At 33.9% G+C, this 23,688-nt stretch overlaps 1 protein-coding gene across 1 annotated transcript in view; it reads right to left on the minus strand.

The window, feature by feature from the left end:
* KIF18A (kinesin family member 18A) overlaps nt 1-23,688 on the minus strand; it is an 86,221-nt gene that overhangs the window by 60,728 nt on the left and 1,805 nt on the right. Inside the window, exons 2-9 of the mRNA XM_003254357.3 lie at nt 15,007-15,377; nt 12,219-12,376; nt 9,297-9,401; nt 8,503-8,613; nt 6,394-6,591; nt 2,492-2,668; nt 1,032-1,106; nt 719-831 (exon numbers count right to left, since the gene is read on the minus strand). Of these exons, the coding sequence (XP_003254405.1) occupies nt 719-831; nt 1,032-1,106; nt 2,492-2,668; nt 6,394-6,591; nt 8,503-8,613; nt 9,297-9,401; nt 12,219-12,376; nt 15,007-15,331 (1,262 nt within the window). The 5' untranslated portion in view covers nt 15,332-15,377. The remainder of the gene's footprint in view (nt 1-718; nt 832-1,031; nt 1,107-2,491; nt 2,669-6,393; nt 6,592-8,502; nt 8,614-9,296; nt 9,402-12,218; nt 12,377-15,006; nt 15,378-23,688) is intronic.

Here is a 23,688-nt window from a genome sequence, read left to right on the forward strand (position 1 = left end):
CTTATAAAGATGCTATCTACGTTGAAATAACAAAGGATTTAGAATATGATATAAATATAGCTGATAGAGCAGTGGCAAGGTTTGAAAAGATTGTCTCAAATTTTTAAAGAAGTTCTACCGTGGGTAAAATGCTATCAAAGAGCATCACACACTACAGATAAATCTTTCATGAAAGGACAAGTCAATCTATGCAGTAAACTTCATTGTTGCCTTATTTTCAGAAATTGTCACAGCCACTCCAACTTGCAGCAACCATTACTCTCACTAGTCAGACGTCATAAACATTGAGGGAAGATCTCCACCAGCAAAAAGATTATGACTTGCTGAAGGTTCAGATTATCATTAGCATGTTTTAGCAATAAAGTATGTCTAAAATTAAAGCAAGGTCATTATCTTTTCAGACATAATGCTATTGCACACTTAATAGACTATAGTGTAGTGTAAACATGATTTTTATATGCACTAGAAAACCAAAACATTTGTGAGACTCATTTTATTATGATATTTCGTTTATTGCAGTGGTCTGGAGAACTAAATCTGCAATATCTCTGAGTCAAGCCTGTTATGTATGTATGTATGTATGTGTGTATATATAAGATTATAAACATACATATGTATGTACATATAAAAGACATAACAAATGATAATTAACATAAAACACTTAGCAAAATTTTAAAACAATAAATTCCTCAAAATTAGATCTTAATGTAATGTTTACCTTTCGATTTCTTTTTCCTGAGGGTTTGAAATCATTAACTTTGCTTTGTCATTTTCATCAGCGAAGGCTTTCTGTTCTTCATAGGCTTTTAGTTTTTCTTTTAGCAATAAAATCTAGTAGAGAGAAATCACTAGTTAAAATACAAAAGAAGTCATTTACATGGCCATAGCCAAATTTAGCTGTAAAAAATAACTGAATTAACCAGATTTTAATTTTAATAGGAAAATACGTTAAATTTTTGGACAATTAAGATTATAAAATTATATAAATGAAGAACTGCGCAAGACTACCATAAAAATGTAAACAGACATACCTCTGCCTTCTGCTCATTACAGATCTTTACATATTGAGTTATATGATTATTGACATTAAGAACATTGCTCTTCAACTGTTGAAAGATAGAAATTATGATTGTTTATAGAGAGATAATAATCACAGAGATAAACACATGAATAAAATGACATTGTATTTTCATTGAGTTCCATGAATTCAGAATTTGTGATAATTATGCTCATGTTTAAAATCTATGACAAGAGGATCTGCTGAGCACATTAATAATGTAAATGAAATTATAAAGAAATTACTTTATTGAGAAAAGGTATTTATAAGCATGTAATCACAATATAATAAAATTCCCTACTTTCTTATTCCTTTGACTTCTAAGAAATGCAGAGATAGTTTTTCATGCTACCCTTTCAGGAATTCAGTTGGTTTTCACTGAGTTCTTACTATATTTTAACATTTTTATCATAATATGGGCCCCTTGACATTTATGGTATAGTAGAGAGGATATTAAACATATAAATCCAAATACTTGATATTGAGACCTTGCCTACTTCTCACTTAACCTGACTTAGAATTCGAACTGTTTGATGTTTGGGTTACTCATCTGTAAAATGGAGCTAAGAATTCATTCCTCAAGGGGCTAGTGTAAGGGCTACATGAAAATCATGTGTTACAAACCTTTCTGTATACCCATATAGTATGACCTTTTACAATTAATTATATAATGAGCCTGGGAACATTTTTCTTAAGATGACAATAACATGCTCATCTTCAGACACTTAAGGAGAGTGGCAGAGGGGAAAGGGAGAAGAGGAGGAGTCATCACAACAGCTTAACTCTAGGTTTTTTCCAACCCTGATATATTATAATTTTAAACATACATGTTTTGATATACATGTTTTGAAGTACACCACATCTTTGGCAAAAATACTAATGTAACCAATTATTATTATTATATTTCTGGAGAAATACAGAGATTGGTACATCAACACCATGAATGTGGACTATAAATTATGTAGAAAAGACTTTTTAAAAAATAACCTTTGTACCTATTTTACAGATGAAATAATAGGCTTGGAAAGATTAACTAACATATCCAAGATTTTCAGGTAGAAAGTTTTGGTTCTCAGCTAAAGCAGAGCATCATCCTGGGCTGCAACAAATGTGTTCAAGCTTTGACTGATTACTCCAAGGTGCCATCCAAATACAATATGCCATGACATCAAAGAGGTTAGGGAGAAAGCCACTCAAGTACCATAGTACCCAAAAGATCAAATAATTGTATCTATTTTATATATATAATCAAGGTGCTTTTTGGTTTAACTGTCTAAATTAATGTTCGACTATGCAGGTTAGCAAAGACCCTGCTAACCCTCAGCTGCCTAACTCATCATGTAGAAACATAACCCTAATTAATACTTTCATTAGAATTATAAAAATCATATGCAGCCAATACCTTCACAACAAAGGCAGAGTAAACAGACTTACAGAAGATTTAATGTCCTTTGCCCGGTTAGCATACTTAAGAGTGTTATATGTGTCATCGTAGAATACAGAGGAAGGACTAACAGCAGCTATCATTATAGTTTGACAGTTTCCTCCAAGAGAATCCTTTAACAAGCGAGTAAGCTTACTATTTCTGTAAGGGATATGCTGATTCTTTCTCTGAAAGCACAAAAAAAGAGATCTTATGTCATTTTCCACATTTAAATGCAAACCTGCTACCACTTTAGCACTTCACTGTGGGCGGAGGATTACCTAGGTGCCGAGGCAAGAGACTGAAGGCAGAAACTGATTCAGTATAATAAAAAAAATAGCTAGAATAAGAATAGTCATAATACAACTTAGATATAGAGATGATCATGGACAATTATCAATCATTATTATAAACATTATTAATCATTAGCTTTTAATATTACTCTTTGTTGCATTACGAATATAACCTAGGAATAACTGGTGGGTATAGGGTCAGGTGCTGAAAGGACATTGTGAGAAGTGATCTAGAAGGCAAGAGGTGAGCCTTCTATCATGCCTTCACAAGGGCCGCTTGAGGGCTCCTTGGTCAAGCGGTAATGCCAGTGTCTGGGAAGACACCCATTACTTAGCAGACCTCGAAAGGGAGTCTCCTTTCCTTGGAGAAGTCAGGGAACACTCTGCTCCACCAGCTTCCTGTGGAAGGCTGGATATTGTCCAGGCCTGCCCGCAGTCATCCGGAGGCCTAAACCCCTCCCTGTGGTGCTGTGCTTCAATGGTCATGCTCCTTGTCCACTTTCATGTTCCTCCTGTACTCCTGCTTCCTCTTTGAAGTTCATAGTAGACAGCAATAGAAGAAATAGTGAAAGTCTTAAAGTCTTTGATCTTTAAGTGCACAGAAGAAAACACTGATGTATGCGCCATCTCTCTCTCTGTTATCGGCTACCTAAGAGGGAAGGGTCCCCTGTCCTATGATCACGTGACTTGCTTCACCTTGTCAATCACTTAGAAGATTCACCCTCCTTACCCTGCCCCCTTGTCTTGTATGCAATAAATATCAGCGGGCCCAGCCGTTCAGGGACACTACCGGTCTCTGTGTCTTGATGGTAGTGGTCCCCTGGGGCCCAGCTGTTTTCTCTTTATCTCTTTGTCTTGTGTCTTTATTTATTACAATCTCTTGTCTCCGCACACGGGGAGAACTACCTGCCAAGTCCCGTAGGGCTTGACCCTACACTTCACTATAAGAACTTAAGCACTACCCAATTTTGTCCAGACTTATAATTGGTGATTGAGGTGATGACAAAGAATCTTACAGGATTATTCAGTGAATATATGAAACAAACATCATATTTAAAAATATCTCCATCTGAGTAAGTATGAACTTTAGTTCAAAATAAAATAATACATTAATATTGGTTCATTAGTTGTGATATATGTACCATATTAATATAAAAAATTAACAATAGGGAAAACCGGGTGTGGAGCATTTTTAACAAAATCTTTCTGTATCATCTTAGTAACTTTTCTGTAAATCTAAAACTATTTGAAAATGTCTATTTAAAAATATTTCCAATCATTGAAAAAAATTAAAACACAAAAGTAAACAGATGTCCTATACAAATATACTAGAGGAATAATAAGAACTCTGCATGGCTTAGAGCTACTTTTATCCTTAAATAACCACCTAATATCGATATGAAATAAATTATAATTACAATGTTACAGACATTTCTCCTGAAATCACTATAGAGTTCCAAAAGAACCTAATACTTCAAGATTTTCTTTTACCTAAAAAGAAAAAAGTAAAAGTAACAAATAAATTTTGTTAAGTTTTGTTTCTGATTTTGAAGTAACAAATAAATTTTCCAGAAAGTAGAACTTTTATATAAGAACAGATTCTTTACAATATTAAGCTAAAAGCAACCTAATGTTATTCAATGTAGATCTTTCATATTGCAGAAGAGGAAATTGAAGCTAAGCATAAAGCGAAATGATTTAACTAGGGTCACAAATCTAGTAGTTCAAAGAGCTAGAAATAGGTCCTAGTTCCCCCAATTCTCAGTAGCAATGTGCTTCCACCATAGCAGTCTTTCCCAAACAGTGTGAAATGTGCACTGCTGGTGCTATTTTAAGTGATTTTACATGTACAAGACATACATTAAACACTGACTCACAAATGACTCAATAGGAGTCATTATTAAAAAAATAAAGATTAGTTCACATGGCAAAATTCTTACGAATGGCTTAAGTTTACAAAATCTGTCTCTATATCATGCTGTCTGCTTACGAGTTTGAGATTTTAACTTAGAATATAAAAGACATCTTGCTTTTGCAATCTTCATGTGATTTCAGTAATCTGCCTTTTTTTAAAAAAGAACCTGCCCCAATTATTTTAATATACTTTATTCTAAATCAAAGGTAAAATTTTGAACAGTTTAACAAGCCAAAGCTTTTGTTTTAAAAAATTAAATTTAACTTTTAAATTATATTTTAAGTTCTGGGATACATGTGCAGAACGTGCAGGTTTCTTACATAGGTATACACGTGCCATGGTGGTTTGCTGCACTCATCAACCTGTAATCTACATTAGGTATTTCTCCTAATGCTATCCCTCCCCTAGCCTCCACACTCCCTGACAGGCCCCGCCTGGCGTGTGATGTTCCTCTCCCTGTGTCCATGTGTTCTCATTGTTCAACTCCCACTTATGAGTGAGAACCTGCTATGCAGTGTTTGGTTTTCTGTTCCTGTGTTAGTTTGCTGAGAATGATGGTTTCTAGCTTAATCCATGTGCCTGTAAAGGACATGAACTCATCCTTTTTCATGGCTGCATAGTATTGCGTGGTGTATATGTGCCACATTTTCTTTATCCAGTCTACCATTGATGGGCATTTGGGTTGGTTCTAGGTTTTTGCTACTGTAAATAGTGCTTCAATAAACATAGGTGTGCATGTGTCTTTCTAGTAATGATTTATAATTCTTTGGATGTATATACCCAGTAATGGGATGGCTGGGTCAAATGCTATTTCTGGTTCTAGATCCTTGAGGAATCGCCACACTGTCTTCCACAATGGTTCAACTAATTTACACTCCCACCAACAGTGTCAAAGTGTTCCTATTTCTCCACATCCTCTCCAGCATCTGTTGTTTCCTGACTTTTTAATGATTGCCATTCTAACTGGCATGAGATGGTATCTCACTGTGGTTTTGATTTGCATTTTTCTAATGACCAGTGATGAGCTTTTTGAATGGTTTAACAAGCTAAAGCTTTCAAGTACGGTTTAACTTAAATTGCCATATTATAACTTTTTAGAAAGGATGTCATTTTTACAAATATCCATGTTGTGAAATACACTGTGTTCTAGGTAAGCACTTCTGGCATACGGTATATGTAAACTATATTTAAATATACCCAAAAGCATCTAGTAAACATTATCTTATTAGGTAATTTCATGACATTTTATAACTTAAACACCTCTTAAAAAAAAAACCAACACTCTTTAATACTTAACCCTATTTTATAATATATAAAATACTAAACAACAGAATTTAGTTTTTTAAAAATATGGTTAGTTTGTCTTCATGCCAATTTAATCACCATGTTTGCTGTATAGTGATCACTGTAAAAATCAAGTTCAAAATAAGTGATGAGAATGTACCATAAAATATTAACTATCAATCTGGTATTCATTACTTTCCATTTAACCAATTCTGATTATAAAACTGGAAATTAAAAAAGAAATAAAAATCAGTTTAATACACTAGGTTTTCTGAGGTCTTTGATCTATATATTAACATTACTGATATACCCTTGAAATGTGATATATACCAGACGTTTAAAACAAAATCACATTAAATAATATCTTTCTTATCTATTTCAATATTTCAAACTATTTAACAAATAAACATATAATGCCTACCTTTGAATCTGCTAAGGCATTGATGACATTCCCAAGAGCTAAAAGTGATCTATTAATATTTGTGCCTTCTACAAATCGCGTCCCCTTAGCACCAGTAGTACTTGCTCGCTCAGATCCTGCCAGGTCAATGAGTGACATCTTGGCAATACGGACATTTTGGTTGATACTTGCTGTTTTGTCTTGCTGTCGCAAGTAAATCTTTTTGAAATTATGAAATAGAAAAAAATGAGGATAAGATTTAACAAAATTAAAAGGGAAATATATATTTTAATAGAGCACAAAATCAAAATTATTTTCATTTTAAAAAACAACTGAACAAGGTATAATCTAATTGATATTTAAGAGCACTAGAAGTAATCACTATAGCTGAGAAAAATATAAAAATGAAAAGACTTCTATATGTGTACCAGAGGAAAAATAACTCTTGACCTGATAGAAGATCAAAACTTCCATTTGTATTCTAGTACCCCTTGAACCAGAACATGGAATTATCAGAGGTGATGGTTAGAAACACAGGTCCTATAGAAATAATGTTCCTAAGAAAAAACCAAAGCTACTCGTTAGAATGCCTTGCATGTATCTAGAGATTGCCCCTCAAGAGAAGCTGAATTTGAATCTTGATCCAAACTGAAGAGTAAATTTATTCTAATCCCCCAAACTTGTATATGTCCTAATAATTAAAATATCATATATAAAAAAGGTAGTACAGTCTTGCATCACTTAACAACATAGCTACTTTCTGAGAATTGCACTGTTAGGTGATTTCCTCACTGTGAAAATATCATAAATCAAACAGGAGAGAAAATGATAAAATTCATAGATTTGGTAAACAGAATGTAGCAGACTGCTTTTGGGGTAATAAGTAGGAGCATACTCTAAAATAACAATAAAAAGTAAATACATAAACTGTAACACAGTCATTTATTACCAAGTCTCATGTACTGTACATAATTGTATGTACTATATTTTCATATGTCTGGCAGTGCAGGTTCGTTTATACCAACATCACCACAAACATTTGAGTAATGTGTTACGCCACGACATTATGATGAGTATGACATCACTAGATGAAGAGGAACTTTTCAGCTCTGTTGTAATCTTACGGGACCACTGTTGTATTTGTGGACTGTTGTTGACTGAAATGTCGTTATGCGGCACATGACTATACAGTAAAGTCTACTTGTCATTTTCAACTGCCTAGTAAAGCATAATTTATTCAAATATTTTCAGCTACTCTGTTAGAATTATCTGAACTACATTAGGTGGCAAACAAAAGATGAGGAAAGTAAGATATTACTTAATTATAAACCCATTTATTACATTTTTTTATAAAGCAGGATCTAAGATATTTCAGAGACATCTCAGTTTCACAGAGAAACATTTCTCTCAAGACTATTAATAGCCGAAGAGTTAGTTGTAAGAACAAAAAAGATTAATGAAATTTTTGTTGACTAGGGACTATATGAATGGTTTGATTGCCTTCAATATCAATTCTTTCAACTATAACAATTTATTTCTTGTAAGATGTATCTCAGATGGCATAATACTAAAAGAAGCTTTATATTATCATTTGGATATTAAAAGGACTTCTAGTCTTATAGAAACTATAAGAAATAATAGCTATTAACCTATGCTTTAGCTCTTTCTGGAACTGTATTCCTAAGATATACTGTGCCAACTGAATCATACTTCCTTAAGGAATGCGACTATTTATATGGTCCTTATGGTGAAATCTTTTAAAGATGAATCAGTATGTTCCCAAATTATTAGTTCTGTAAGTCTAGATTTATAGAAATAAATTTTACTGTGAATATAACATTATCTATTGGAAAGATTAAATATTTTCAGCAAAAACAAAACAACTTTTATTACTACAACTTTATCCTCATATATGTTTACAAAGGTAGAAATTTTGTATTTTTGTTTTAAGAATCTCAATTATAAATACTTTTGGTGACAGAAACTTCTCAAAGCTACAAAGTAAGGAAAGTACTGACAAGTGAAGTCTACAGACAGATTTTTTTCACATGTATGAAAATGACCATTCATGAATTTAGCTTCATTTATTTTAAATTCAATTTTAAGAGTGATAGTCTAGTGGCCTCTTACTTGGAAAACAGCATGAGAACGAGAAGATGTGGCATTCATATCAGTGGGATGTTGTGTCCTGTTTTTGTTTCCGTTATCCAATAAATGTAAAATTTCTTCTGAGGATTTGGGCTGGAGAAGTTTAAGTAGAAGAAAAATTTAAAAATCAGCAATATATCTTTAAATTTTTCAATAAATGTTCAAAAAACAGAAAGATTTAAAGGTAAAAGAAAATGTTTTCTATAAATTCAATCCTATTAAATACTGATTGTGTCTCATCTGCTTAGTATTGTGTGTGTTTATATGAAGAATAAAAGACAAAATCTAGTTTCTCAGGAGCAGAGTCTAGTCTCTATATTAAGTAGAATAATATGACATTAAATGTTCAAGCAGATTTTTGAAAGAAAAGCTCACTCATTGGGAGGCCGAGGCAGGCAGATTGCTTGAGCCCCGGAGTTCGAGACCAGCCTGAACAACATGGTAAAATCCGTTTTCTACCAAGAATACAAAAATTAGCCAGTCTCATAGCCCGGTCACAAAATATATACATACATACATACATACATACATACATACGTACATACATACATATGTAGATTAAAATTTAAAAATAAAATTTAAAAAATGTTTTTAAAAAGTTCACTATTTTAAAAGAAAACAAAATAAGACTAAAAATATACCCATATCATTTAAATTCTGTACCTCATTAGTTTTTTTTTTCTCAAACAGGATGGAAAGTAAGTGCATAGCTGGTGAAAATAGCTTAATAGTCACATTTGCTATTCTAACAGGGAAAAAGATGTTTATATACATACCTGGTGTAAAGTAAGTCCATGAACGACCACCCCTTTTTGGGTATCTTCCCGGACAGCAAGTGGCCCTGAATTTACTAAGAGGTCACGAATCTGTTCATTATATACCTTAAAATAAAAAGAATTGCTTTAGCATTGATGTAAAAAAAAAAATGGTGATTACATCACACATACACTGCTGATTTAAAGTTATTAGAATTTTATCCTAAAGACAAGCAGCACCTCACTTTTATTCACCTCATGCCTTTGATCTCATGTTGCCATTAATTTTCTATCATTCCAGGAAATTGAAGAGCTTGATTACCTAGGTTTGAAATTGAAACTTAAAGTTGGAGTCATTATACCCTCACTCATAATTCCTGCCTTGATGACTATGGTGAAACAGAGATAAGTAAGATACCTGAAGTGCATTTTCTTATTTTCAGGAAATATATGGAACACATGGTACTGGGAAACTCTGGGAGATGCAGGTTGTATGGAGATGGCATGGTTCTTACTGTGGAAGATATTTATTATTTCACAATGTCCAAGAAGTCCAAACTTTTTAAATTTTAGAGCTTAAATGTTACAGAAAATCCATACTCAAGGACAGGTGGTATTTGCTTCAATTATCCTTCAATTACATTAATTTTGACATATAATTACTAATAATAAATTTCAAAAGGAGACCCATTTGAATGATGAGGGAACTAAGACTCTGAGAGGTTAAATGATTTGTCCATGGTCATGAAGGTATTAGCAGAGTAGGAACTGGAGCCTAGACAGCTTCACTCTACTGCATCATACTGAATACATCTCTGTAGTTTATATCTACATTTTTTAAAAAGTAATTTTTATAAGTAACACACATTTCTATGTAGTACTGGTGACCTGATTTTATGAATTTATTAAAGGTATAAAGTTTATTACTTGCTAACCAAATGACAATCACAACTATTACTGACAAGATTTAAGAAAAAAAATAACAAAATTTAGTCTCTAAAAAATTATTTTGTGTTATTTCCTTCTGTGTTCTAATAAGTAGCTCATAGTGATAATTCATTGCTGGTACAATTCTCTACAATGAATGATAGGCATTAGAATGTAATAAACCCTTAAAAGTAGTAAAATGATAATATGAAGAAATATTTTTTAATCGTATCTTTTTGATGAGCAGCAGTCACTTCACTATTGCTTTCCCTTACCCACTTCAATCATAACAAATCAAAAATTAGAATAATTGCCCTCAAGCTGGTCTATGTATGACACTCACCAGGGAGCATTTAAAAAACACAGATGCCTCAGCCACACCCCAGACCTACTACATTAAAATATCCAAGTGTGAGGCCTAGGCCTATTTTTAAAAAGTTCTATAGGCAATTCTGGTGCACAGCTTGAGTAGAAAACCATATTATACACTGCTTTATCATTAATAATATGAAAGCAGATTAAAAGAAAAAATAAAAATAGTGAAAATAACCAAACTTCAAAATTCTCCCAGTTATAAAAAGGATCTAAGGAAAAAATAATGAATGCTGGCACCCTCTTTTCCTAATTGAGTTCAGAACAACTCTTTTCAGTTAACCAACCAAAGAAAATGAGTTTTACTTCTGTTTTATCTATAAGTTCTAATGAAGAAATTTTTAGCAACATATATGATTTTAATCAATCTTTGGAAGAAATTCTCAGTAGGGACCAAACTACAAGATGTTAATAAGAGATAAATTTTCTGGCACTATAAATAAATAGGCAATGAAATCAGGGTTTTCATATTTCTGTACTGGTTTCTGAAACACTATTTGAATGCAAAGTTAGAGTGCCTGCCACTTAGTTACCATTTGTTGACTATTAAGAGGGTAGAAGGCCTCAAAGAATGAAGGGGTATTTCAAAAGGACACAAGAGACAACATGAAGAAGCCTCAACTAGCTAAATCTTACACAATTGGAACGTACAAAAAATGATTACAGAAAGGGATTATAATCTATTGAATAAAGTAAAAATGCATGAGGCTGATATAATAAGGGGAAAACTCTTCCTTATAGTAGAAAGTCAATAAAGAAATGTACAAGAAATGATGGAATTTAAAAATCACCATCATCTACCATCATAATGGTAATTGATTCAGTCACCAATCATCAGTGGATACTAATACCAATAGATAAAAGTTTGAGGAGTAAGGAATATTTACATTGTCTACATACATAGTGCTTACTAATTATAAAAGGTAAAACAGTATCTTCAAAGTGGAGAAACTCTACAGACCACAGCATAATAAAACTGATCAAAGTTAACATTCCCAGTATGGGGAATAATCAACAGCTTAAGCCTTTTTTGATGCAGTAAGAAGTCAACATCACTTTGCTTGTGTTACTGTCAGTGCATAATCTGAATCTAATCATGGTAAATCCAAACTGAGGATTTTTATAGCAGTGTTATAAAAGACAAAAAATTACAGATTAAGGAGACTAAAGAGATATAGCAATACAATTTTACAATAAAGGGTATTAATGAAATAACTAGCAAAATCTCACTAAGATCTACAGATAATTATATTGTATCATTGCTAATTTCCTGATTTTGGTATCTGTTTAGCAGTTATTTTAAAAAAAGTCCTGTTTTTACAAGTCTGCAACCTAGCTCAGAAAGAAAGAAATGCATACACACACATAGAAAGCAAATGCAGTAAAATGTTAACATATGGGGGATCTGTATGAAGGGTATCTGGAAGTTCTTTGTACTATTGTTGCAACTTCTCTGTAAGTCTGAAATTTTGCCAAAGTAAAAAAAAAAAAAAAAAAAACAGAAAAAGATGCATAACAAATATTCAAGACAAGGAATTTTAATGATTTTATATATTCACCAGAACTCTTATATAATAAAATCATTTGAATGAATCATGTCAATGATTTCCCAAAACTATTGATTAATCTAAATTGCCAACTTACCTCCAGATATGAAACTGCAGTACTACATATTTTTTCTTCTTTAATCTCGTCCATGCATTTGTAAAGGTATAACATTGTTAGATACATCACTCCAGGTTCATCAGCTGATCCTAGCATAGTGTAGGTCTTCCCAGCACCAGTGGCACCATAGGCAAGTACTGAGTTTTTAAGAAAGGGATCAAAACTCTTTGTTATGACATATAACACTATTATATCTACTATCTAGTGTATAGTTCCATGTGGATATCCTGAACAGTATCTTTAAACCCTACAAATCCAAAATTATAGTCTTATCCTTAAAACCTGGGAATGTTACCACAAATGTACTCTTACTCCTATATTCTTTATTCTGATAAATGGTATCACTACCCCCGGCCCCCCACTCTAACAACTACTCTTTCAAAGCATCTTAAAATCTCCCTACAGATTAGTCTTCATCTTCCATCTTATTTATCCTTTGCAATTTGTAGTCATCTTTATGAAAAAGAAATTGGAATACGTTAAACCTTCTTAATTGTTCCAGGTTTACATAAGTTCAAATTCCTCACTTTGGAATATTATAAAGCACTCAGAGGGTGCCTGCTTATTTTGCCAGCCTACTGCTTCCTTGCTGTGATCTAGGGATACTTAATTATTCAGTACTCTCAGCATTTGCTGCTCCTTTCTACTCTGCTGTCTTTGTTCTGAGGAGTCCCTCTACTTGATCCAGCTGGAAAACTTCCACCTGCTTCTAAATGCTCAGCACAAATATCATTTTTCTCTGCCTTCCCTCATTGTCCTAGGCAGACACATCCACTCTTTCACTTCAGCCCTTAGTATATGCTGCATATCCACATCCCTCTCTTCTGGCATGTATCACACTGTATTTCCAATTGAGTGCTCCACCAAGGCAGAGGCCATGTATCCTTAGCACCTAACAAATCGCTTGCTACAAAGCAGGTACTTGAATAAATACCAGATAGATGCCATTTATAAGATTCCTTTTTAAATTTTTTTTTAGGTGAATTACTTTGTTTTCAAGATTCTATTCAGTACAAGAAAGTCATGTGTGTCTTCAAACATATAAAAAATCCACTCTGTGGGCCAGGCTCGGTGGCTCATCCCTACAATCCCAGTACTTTGGACAGCTAAGGTGGAAGGATTGCTTGAGCCCAGGAGTTTGAGACCAGCCTGGGCAACACAGTGAGACCCTGTATCCACAAAAATTTTCAAAAAATTAGCTGAGGGCAGTGGCTCATTCCTGTAGTCCAGCTATTCAGGAGGCTGAGATGGCAGGATTGCTTAAGCCCAGCAGGTTGAGGCTGCAGTGAGCTGTGATTGCACCAGCGTACTTCAGCCTGGGCAACACAGCAAGACTTCGTCAAAAAAAAAAAAAGAAAAAGGAAAAGAAAAAAATCCACTCTGTGAATTACATATGGTAAATACCCAATACAATAATCAGTTAAGGCAATAACTTCTCATATCATTACTGGTTGAAAATATTTTTATAAATCCAATCTGTCTGCTAAACCAAATGTTAACAAACCGCAAAAATACTTTTCAGTAGGATGAATTAATATGGTGTATATTTTACTTTGTTCTATTTTATGTAAGCTAGTATACAAGGAAGTTTTAAGATGGCTTATTCTTAAGCTTATTCTTACGCTGTCTTAAAGACAGCGTAAGAATATAAAGAAAGCCAAAAAGAAACCAAAAATTCAATAGTAGTTTGACAGAGAGTCTACTTTTTTTCTTAGAGTTAAGAAGATTTCAAAATCTCTAGAGACATATGAAGTTTCATGAATGAGGAAAAGAGTATCTTCTTAAAAATGGGAATCACAGCAGTCCCAATCAATAAAACACATTCCATCCTTACTTGACCAAGAGGGTATGTCTTCCATGATAAAACTGAAATCAATCAGGAAAAGATAGTGAAACATGTTATAGTTGTGAGCTATCTTGGGGAAAATGTCATAAATACTAATAATTACAAAAATAAGATACTAATAATGGTGTTTAGTGCCTGGTAAGCATTGAATAACTGGCCATTCTGCATCTTGGGTATCTCTCTCTCTCTCTTTTTTTTAAGGAAATCAACATGGCTTTCTTGAAAGGCCAAAAAAAGCACTAAAGACGCTTCTTGGGCTAACAATGGGCTAAAGGGCATGAGAGAATTAACATGGGATCTTAACACTTTTACCCCCTTTCCAATTTTTATTTTAGGTTTGGGGGTACAATGCAGGTTTGTTACATGGGTAAATTACATGCTGCGGGGTTTAGTGTACAGATTTTTTCATCACTCAGGTAAGGAGTGTAGTACCCCATAGGTAGTTTTTTGATCCTCAGTCTCCTATCCTTCACCAACTTGAACCTTTTTATTTCAGTGTGCCATGAAGAGAAACTGCTGCAAAGAAACTGTCAAATGTTCAGAAATGTCTGACTACTCTCCAGGAATAGATAATTACATAGGTAAGCTGTAGGAAAAGTTATAAATACAGATTATGAGAAAACTGATGTTAATTGCAACAAGCATGTGGTTTAATAACATGGGCAACTGAAAGTACAGATGTCTAGGGGCCACAGTAAGGCCCTGGAAGAGAAAGACTTATAAATGATATATAAGTTATATATGATAACTAAAATTTCAAAGAAAGTCTATATTTACGGTTCAAGTCTATTGAATTTCTTAAGAATTTTTAGCATACAAGCTCCTTAAATTTGATTATATTTAGAAGGGTCAAGTAGATGTCCCTCCTAATGCAAAAGTGAAATCGGATAGAGAAATTAAATCCCAAATTGAAACAAATACCTGTGCAATTATATCCATTCAAAAAACTACGAAGAATTGGCTTAGTAGTGTGTTCAAAAACTTCTGACTGAGTTGACGTTTCATCAAAAACAGCATCAAATACAAATTTAAGATCCTTATTTTGTCTCTTTATAACATTTTGATTTGTAGTTTTCTTTCCATGGAAAAAACTGACTTCTTCTTGTTTGGGATCAAAAACTAGGATATGTTTATCCACAACATGAACCACTTTATGAAATCCAGCTGCTTTTTCTTTAGTGTTTTCCGGACGTACACGAACTACTACTTTCATATGGTGGCACAGGTCTTCCTCAGTGACAGACATTGTTGATTATCTTGATTCCTATCTGTACAAATGCTTGAATACTTCTCTGAAATTAAAAAAGAAAATAAAGTTTTAATATCAGTTTTACTTTCATGCAAAACAACTGGCATGTAGTATTAATTCAAAAAAGATGTTAATAATTCTGTTTCACTCACTAGGTAAACACTGGGGGAAAATACATATATACATACGCACACACAACACACACACAAATATATGCACACATACACACATATGCACTTAAGTACCCTAAACCAAACAATTAAATGGCACATACATACACAAAACTATGACAAAAATCTCTTTACCTGAAATATTAGTAAGATATTTGGCTTAAACTCAAATACTATAGCTGAACCATATATAATCACAGATACGCTATCCTAAAACCCAGATTTGATTTTCACAAGCCCTCCAGCACTATTTTAGCTTAGGTCATGGGAATGAATAGAAAAGGATCTCAGAACCATATCAAGGTATGACTGGAGAGCCTTAGCTTGTGAACTATTTTTAGTAAAAGTGATCTTGGCTGCAAGCCCCTTGGCAGTGGAAAGTGATACATCCAGGCTGGTCTCTACCTGTATCTCAGAGGCCCATAGGGTTAAAAATAGTTCCAAGGATGCATTCAACTAACTAGCTCAGGTCTGAAGGTGATAAAGATGGCATAGACTCCTTGGTGTATTCAGAGATAGATCCTAGTCTCTGCTTTCTAACTGTATGCAAGTTTAAGGAATCAATGATAGCAGGTTTAAAAATTATGGCCTGATTTTATGACTGGTTCACATCCAAAGAGGAAAAGTAAACAAAGTAACAAAGATCAATAATTTGGAAGTCTCAACTACTCAGAAAATAATCTAGAATCTGAAGACCCAAAAACCAAAACAAACAAACAAACACCACAAAACAAAACACAACACCCCAAAACAACAAGATCTGAGTAAGGACCAAAAGGAGGTGAGAGACTTAGGACGATCCTGCAATCCCACTTCTGAGTATATATCCAAAGGAATTAAAATCAGTATGTTGAAGAGATATTTGCCCTGCCATGTTCGCTACAACATTATTCACAATAACTAAGATATATAAATAATCTAAGTGCCTATCAACAGATGAATAGATTGAAAAAATGTGGTGTATGCACTCAGTGGAATACTATTCAGCCTTAAAAAAGAATAAAATTCTGTGATTTATGACGACATGAATGAATCTAGAGGACATTATGTTAAGTAAAATAAGCCAGGCACAAAAAGACAAATATCACATGATCTCACTTATATGCAGAATCTAAAAATATGAACACAGAGGAGTAATGGTTACCAGAGACTGAGGAGGGTGGGGTGGGTGGTAAAAGGGGAAATGTTGGTCAAAGGGTACAAAGTTTCAGTTATACAAAAGGAATAGTTTTGGTGATCTATTGCACAGTAAGGTGACCAGGGTTAATTGCTAAGAGTACATTTTAAATGTTCTCACAACAAAAAAAGGGTATGTGAGGTGATGGATATGTTAATTAGCCTGATATGCTCATTCCACTATGTACACATGTATCAAAACATTACATTGTATCCTATAAACTTACACACTTTTTGTCATTTGTAAGTTAAAATAAAAGAGACAACAATAATAAATTCACCCAAAACAACATTTAAGTAAGGACTTGAAGGAGGTGAGGGAGTTAGTCATACAGGTATTGTAGGAAGTGTTTCCCCATAGAAAGAAAGACCCAGGGTGCTACTTTATATGTTGGCCAGAATGGAGTGAGCAAAGGGGACTGTAGTAAGACAGGAGATGAGAAATGGAGGCCATTAAAAGAACTTTGTCTTTTACTCTGAGTAAGACAAAGAACAACTGGAAGTCGTTTTGAGCACAGGAGTGACATAATCTATCACCCTCACTGCTATGTAGATAATATAATAGACTAGCCTATTGAAGTAATGTAGACAAGAGACAACTCTGTCAGCTCAGACTAGGGTAGTGGCAGCAGAGGTGGTAAGTGGTCAGATTATGGGTGTATTCTGAGGGTAAAGGTGACAGAATTTACTGACAGGTAGATGTAGAGTGAAAGAGAGAGACAGGATTGAAGAACAACTCCAAGGTTTTTGGCTTGAGAATTAGAAGGATAAAGTAGTCACCAACTGAGATGGAAATAAGAAGCAGGGCTTTTTTTGGCAGGGCAGGGAGTGGTGGGAGGCAGGGTCAGATCAGGAGTTCAGTTTTGGATAGCTTAAGTCTCAGAGTTTTGACAGACATCCAGGTGGAAATGTCAGGGCAGGTGGAAGTTAAGAAAATAAGAAAATAAAGGCTGTCCTCAGTCTTAATGCAGTATTAAGCTTTAAAAACTTTTGGGAAATCCTAAATAAAGGAGGAAACAGCGATCTATTGTGTTAAGTACTGCTAATAGTTTAAGTACTTACTGAGAATTAACCATGGGATTTAGCAACACAGAGGCCATCGAGAAAAGCAATTTTGGGGCGGTAGTGGGGGAAAAACCCGAAAGGAGAAGATCCAGAGACAAGGTATATGGAAAGGACTGTTCCAAAGGGAGGAGAAAAATGGTGTGAGTGAAAGGGGGGTGTCAAAAGATGTTTTGTTTGTATTTTTTTTAAATGGGAGAAATAGCAATATTAAAGCTGAAATATGTCACAAAACCACTCAGCCATGTACTTTTGGACAGAATTCAAGTAAGGACAGAATTCAAAGGAATCTAAAAGCAGTAGATGCTAGACATATCTTTGCCTTTTTAGGACTCTGTCTTTAGCCAAAAATAGAATACTGAAAAGGAAGGGATGGTCATTTGGATTCTAACAGTCAGGTCCCAGGTGAATTACTACTTTGTTTTCCATCCCTGAGCTTCTGTCTAGCCAAGTGTCACAAAGCACCTACACCTCACTTTTATGACCTTGGACAAATTACTTAACCCCATGAGTCTCAGGTTTCTATTTGTATAAAAGAGGTAATAATACCTCAATGCTTGTTGCAAAGGCTAAAAGAGGTAAGTATTAAGGTATTCAGTAAATATCAATTCTCTTCCTACCTGCCCCACTCCTGCTTCTTCTTGCCAAAGAGACTGAGTTCATCTTTGAGTTTTTCTCAATGAGCTTATGACTAGCACTTTGGGTAGGCCAATTCTTCCTTGCTTAGAACTGCCCTGTTATAGGGCATTTAGAACTGCCCTATTAGAGGATGTTTGGCATTTCTCTCCCCTGTCTATTAAAGGCCAGCAGTGTCCCATATTCCTTGTGATAACAAAAACTATCTCCTACACACATTTCTAAAAGCTTTTAGAAATATTCAACAATATTTTAACAGATATACTATTTTTAAATGATAGATTAAATATACATAAATGAAAGTGTTAACAAAGTAAACATAAAATACTAAGTGATTATTTCAAAATAAACCTTAGACTCTCAAGGCTGGAGGATATCCCTCCCTAATTAATTAGTTAATTAATTCATGACAACTATTACATGTTGGAGCCAGGCGCCTAGGTTAAAATCCCAGCTCTATGACGTACTGACTGTGATAGTGGATAAGTTACTTAACCTCCTTGTGGCTCAGCTTCCCCATCTGTAAAGTAAGACTAACAACAGTACCTACCTCATAAAGTTGTAAAGATTACACACTTAGAACAATACTTTGTACAGAGTATGAACTACAAGTGTTTGCTATTATTATTTACAGTGTATGAGGGAAACAGATATTAATAAAATATTGACACAAACATGTAAAGGTATAACTGTGACAAGTGCTATTATAGGGAAAAGGTTAACAGTGCTCTATAAGACTATAATGAGGGGATTATTTAAGTAACATTCCAGGGAGAAATTTGGACAATTACCTAAAGGAGTGAGGACTAAACTCTGATTTTTTATTTTGCCCAAATTCCTACCTAAGGGGTCTGGGGAGTCACGCCCTATAAATCATGGATTTTCATCAGATGCATTTTATTGGACCCCCGTATATTGTGACTTGCTTTTCAATCTGACTAAGGCATAACATTATGAGACAAAGAAAAAATATTTAACCCCCAAAATATATTTACTTGCCATGTCTTGAAATTGCCCTGCAAAGTCTCTTGTCAGAAAAATCCACATTCTATAGAGAATTCCCTTCCCTCTTTGTTTTCCTCTTTTCTTTGCAGCTCCAGTAGATAATCAACTAAAAGCCAGGCACCTTTTTGCTCTGAGGAGAAACATTTTACAACTTGCTCTCTCTCTCTGAAGTTTGCTGAGAGCTTCCTCCGAAAAATAAAACTTGGTCTCCACAATTATCTTTAACCTGAACATTCCTTTCTATCAATCCCAGGTCTTTAGACAAACTCAACCAATTGTCAACCAGAAAATGTTTAAATTAACCTATAGCCTGGAAGCCCCCACTTTGAGTTGTCCTGCCTTTCTGAACCAAACCAATGTATTTCTTAAATGTATTTGATTGATGTCTCATGCCTCTCTAAAATACATAAAACCATGCTGTACCCTGACCACCCTGGGCACATGCTCTCAGGACCTCCTGAGGGCTGTGTCATGGGCCATGGTCACTCATATTTGGCTCAGAATAAATCTCTTCAAATATTTTACAGAGTTTCACTCTTTTAGTCAACAGAGTTTAAGTATAATGTGAAATATAACTTTGTTTCACAACTAGTTGCATATTTTAACAAAGACACTGATGTTAATTTTTAAAGTATCATGTATTTCCCTACCTTTTAAAAACAAATATGTGGATAGAATTTTCTTAATAAAAATGCCTAAGGTCAACAGAATCATCAAATGTAAAAATTAATCTATGTTCAAATATACTTACATCTTCAGGAATTAATGAGATCGTTCCTACATTATTATGTGGTGCCTTCTTTGTTTTCCAGGATGGCTGACTAAAAGAAATGAGCATTTAGTTGATTCTGAATAAGGCACACAGAGAGTAAATTCTTTAACCATGTTTAATATGAAGTAGCAAAAGAAAAGCCTAAATATTGTTATCTGCACAAGAATGTGTGGATTCACAAATTCTTTTCAGCCAGCTGTTCAGAAGATAGTATTATAGCCTCTGATCAATTTTGTCACATCTACTCCTAAGTGGTATTTACTGAACAGAATCCAAAGAGCAAACTGGTAGGATTTCATTGGTGGAACTAAAACATGAAAGACAGATACTTCCAACATCATTGTTCATTATAATCAGGTTGAGCATTACAAATTTGAAAATCCAAAATCTAAAACTTTGTGAGCACCAACATGACACTGAAAGGAAATGCTCATTAGAGTATTTTGGATTTTCAGATTAGAGATCCTCAACCAGTAAGCACAATGCAAACATTAAAAAAAAAAAATTCCAAAATTCAAAAAAACTTCTGGTACCAAGCATTTTATATAATAGATACTAAACCTGAAGAATAATATTTGTCTACTCCAGAGAGAGTAGGTTATCAAAAAAGAAGAATGAAGGGGCTAAGGAAGGGGCTTCACTTGCTAATGTATAAAACAAAAGGGTTAGATTATATGATATGGAAGGTCTTTTTCTAGCTCCAAAATTTTATGATTATTATGCATGATTAGAAAAGGGTACAAGAGAATAAGAAACGACAGTTAATATATCCCTATTCTACGAGAGTCTAGTATATAGTAAATTTTCAAATATACCAATGAATGAATTAATAAACCATAAAAAATGCTCACAGACCCCAAAAAGCTATTTACTCATTTAGAGTAGAGGGAAACAGAAAATGTATATCTCCAAGAGAAACAACATATTAGAGTACAATAGTTGACAACAACAGGCAATCACAATGAGAACCCTGAGGCATCAAAAAGAAAAAAATAAGAAAGAAATAATGTTCCCAATTTCTAGTTTAGAAAATCAAAGAAATGGCAAGATCATGTTTTATTTTCATCATTGAGTGTGGTTAAAATACTTTATTACTTAGCAAAGCTAATATTCAATTTTCTGGAAGATTCATTTATGTAGAACAGCTCATGCCTCTGCAATGTTTAATGAGGTATTAAAATCTATTTATCCTGAAGACGTGCATGGTAATAAGCCAAGTTGAACAGGTCAATTTTTAACTTATAACATATGTAGCTATTGCTCATCCCAGATTAAAGATTCACCCCTAATTATATGCAAGTACAATAAATTTTATTTAATTCATTGATTGTATGCACTGATACTCTCTTCAAAAGCATTCAGATCATGATACGTATTGCATGTCATTTACCTGCTTCAAACTATCCAATGACTTCTCATCATAATAATAAAATACAAACTCCCTACCATGGCCTATAAATTCCACATATGGCCCTGTCTACCTCTCTGACAATGACTTCTGTTGCTGTCTCCCCACTTCATTATTCTGCTTCAGCTGCAATGACTTTCTTAGCATTCCTAAAACACTTCAGTCTTGTTTTGGCCTCCTAGCTTTTGTATTTTTGCTTACTGGCAGGCATTACCTCCAGATATTTGCAAATTGTAATCCCTCACTTCATTATTCAGGTCTCTGTTCAAATGCCACTTTACAGAGGCTTTCCCTAAAGAATCTATCCAAAATAGTGTCACCCTGCCTTTGCTTCTCCAATCCCTTACTAGGTTTATTTTTCTTCCTCGAATTTAGCACTAATTGGAAAGTATATATTATCTGGTTACATATTTATTGCTTGTTTTCTCTCTAGAATGTAAGCACTGTGAGAGCATGGAGTTCATCTGTACACCAGCACCTAGGACACTACTTGTCAAATATTTAGGACCCAATATATACTTGTTGAATAAATGAATGAATAAACCGGTAGAGTTTTAATAGACTTATAGCATGTTACCATTTGTATCTTAAAAAGATATATATGTACATGCATGGTCATTCCCAGAAGTGTACACAAGAAATTGATAATAGCACTTTCCACATAGAGGGGAAATATGAAGGTCTGAGTGAGAGACAGGTTTATTTTTCATTTCATACTCTTTTGTAATATTTAAATTTTAAACAAGGTCTAGGTATTTTTATTTCAAAACAGACAAACAACAATAAAACCACTATTAAAATTTACCTTAATTGCAACATTTAATTTAGTAACAATAAGTTATATTTTCTATTGAGCTCATATCCCACAAATAGAAATATACTAACAGTTGACATACTCTTATTAAATCCTCATAACAACCTATGACATAAACCCTGTACTGTCATTCCTATTTTTTTAAGGGAGAAAGTGTAGTACAGAGAAATTAACTGGCTAAAGTCACACAACTGAGGAAGCACATGACATGGGATTTGAACTCAGACTGACTGAATCTAAAGGCCAAGTACTTAATCACTACTCTCCCTGATGTAAATATATAACCCTCAGAAATTTTCTTATAGAAGTTAAAAATATATATATTGCTTACTTTTTTAGAAATTTTAAAACATTTAATTGGCAAAGATTGTATATAATCAAGATGTACCATGTGATGGTCTCATATTCTTATACACTATGTAATGATTACCACAATTAAATTAATATGCCTATCACCATTCATGCTGTACATTAAATGCCCTGAACTTATTTATCTTATAACTTAAAGTGTAACCTTTGACCAAAATCTCCCTATTTCCCCCAAAACTCAGCTTCTGGTACCACTCTCTTATATTTGCTTACTTTTGATAGAAACCTCAGGGCCTGGCACAGGGGCTCTTAAATGTTAAAATAAAACTGATTATGAGTTCTCTGTACTTGTCAGATATCACACAGTGGCCATTCTCCATAAGTATGCTTTTATATAACAGTGCTTAGATTAGGTTGATATGGTGATAATTATTAATGATGAACAACAATGCTTTTCATTTGAGTATGTACACTCTGTCTCATGCATTATAGTAAACGCTTGACATTCGTCATTGCATTCAATCCTTATAATAATCATGTAAGGTAGGTTGTAGTATTATTTCCATTTTACAAAAACAAAGACTTAGCCTTAGGATAAGCAACTTTTCCAAGATGATGTAACAAGTGGGGAACCAAATGTCAAATATAAGTCAATTAAGTCAAAGATTCACCCCTAATTTTATGAAAGTACTATAATAAATTTAATTCATTGATTGTATTCACTGATACTTTCATCAAAAGCATTCAGATCATGTGATGCATCACATGGCATTCACCTGCTCTAAAGTCTCCAATGACTTCTCACCAGAAGAATAAAACGCAAACTCCTTACTGGGTACAAATCCAAAGTCCATGTTCTTAACAGCTAGGTTCTACTGGAATCAGAAGAGAGTGCTTCCAAACAGTGATACAGAAGTAGAGTGACAGTTATGATATATTAAATACAAACTCAAACCTGAATTAGATTCAGATTCAACAAACACTGTATAGGACTGAAAACGA

The sequence above is a fragment of the Nomascus leucogenys genome, chromosome 15 (genome assembly GCF_006542625.1).
Source record: "Nomascus leucogenys isolate Asia chromosome 15, Asia_NLE_v1, whole genome shotgun sequence".
NCBI lineage: Eukaryota > Metazoa > Chordata > Mammalia > Primates > Hylobatidae > Nomascus > Nomascus leucogenys.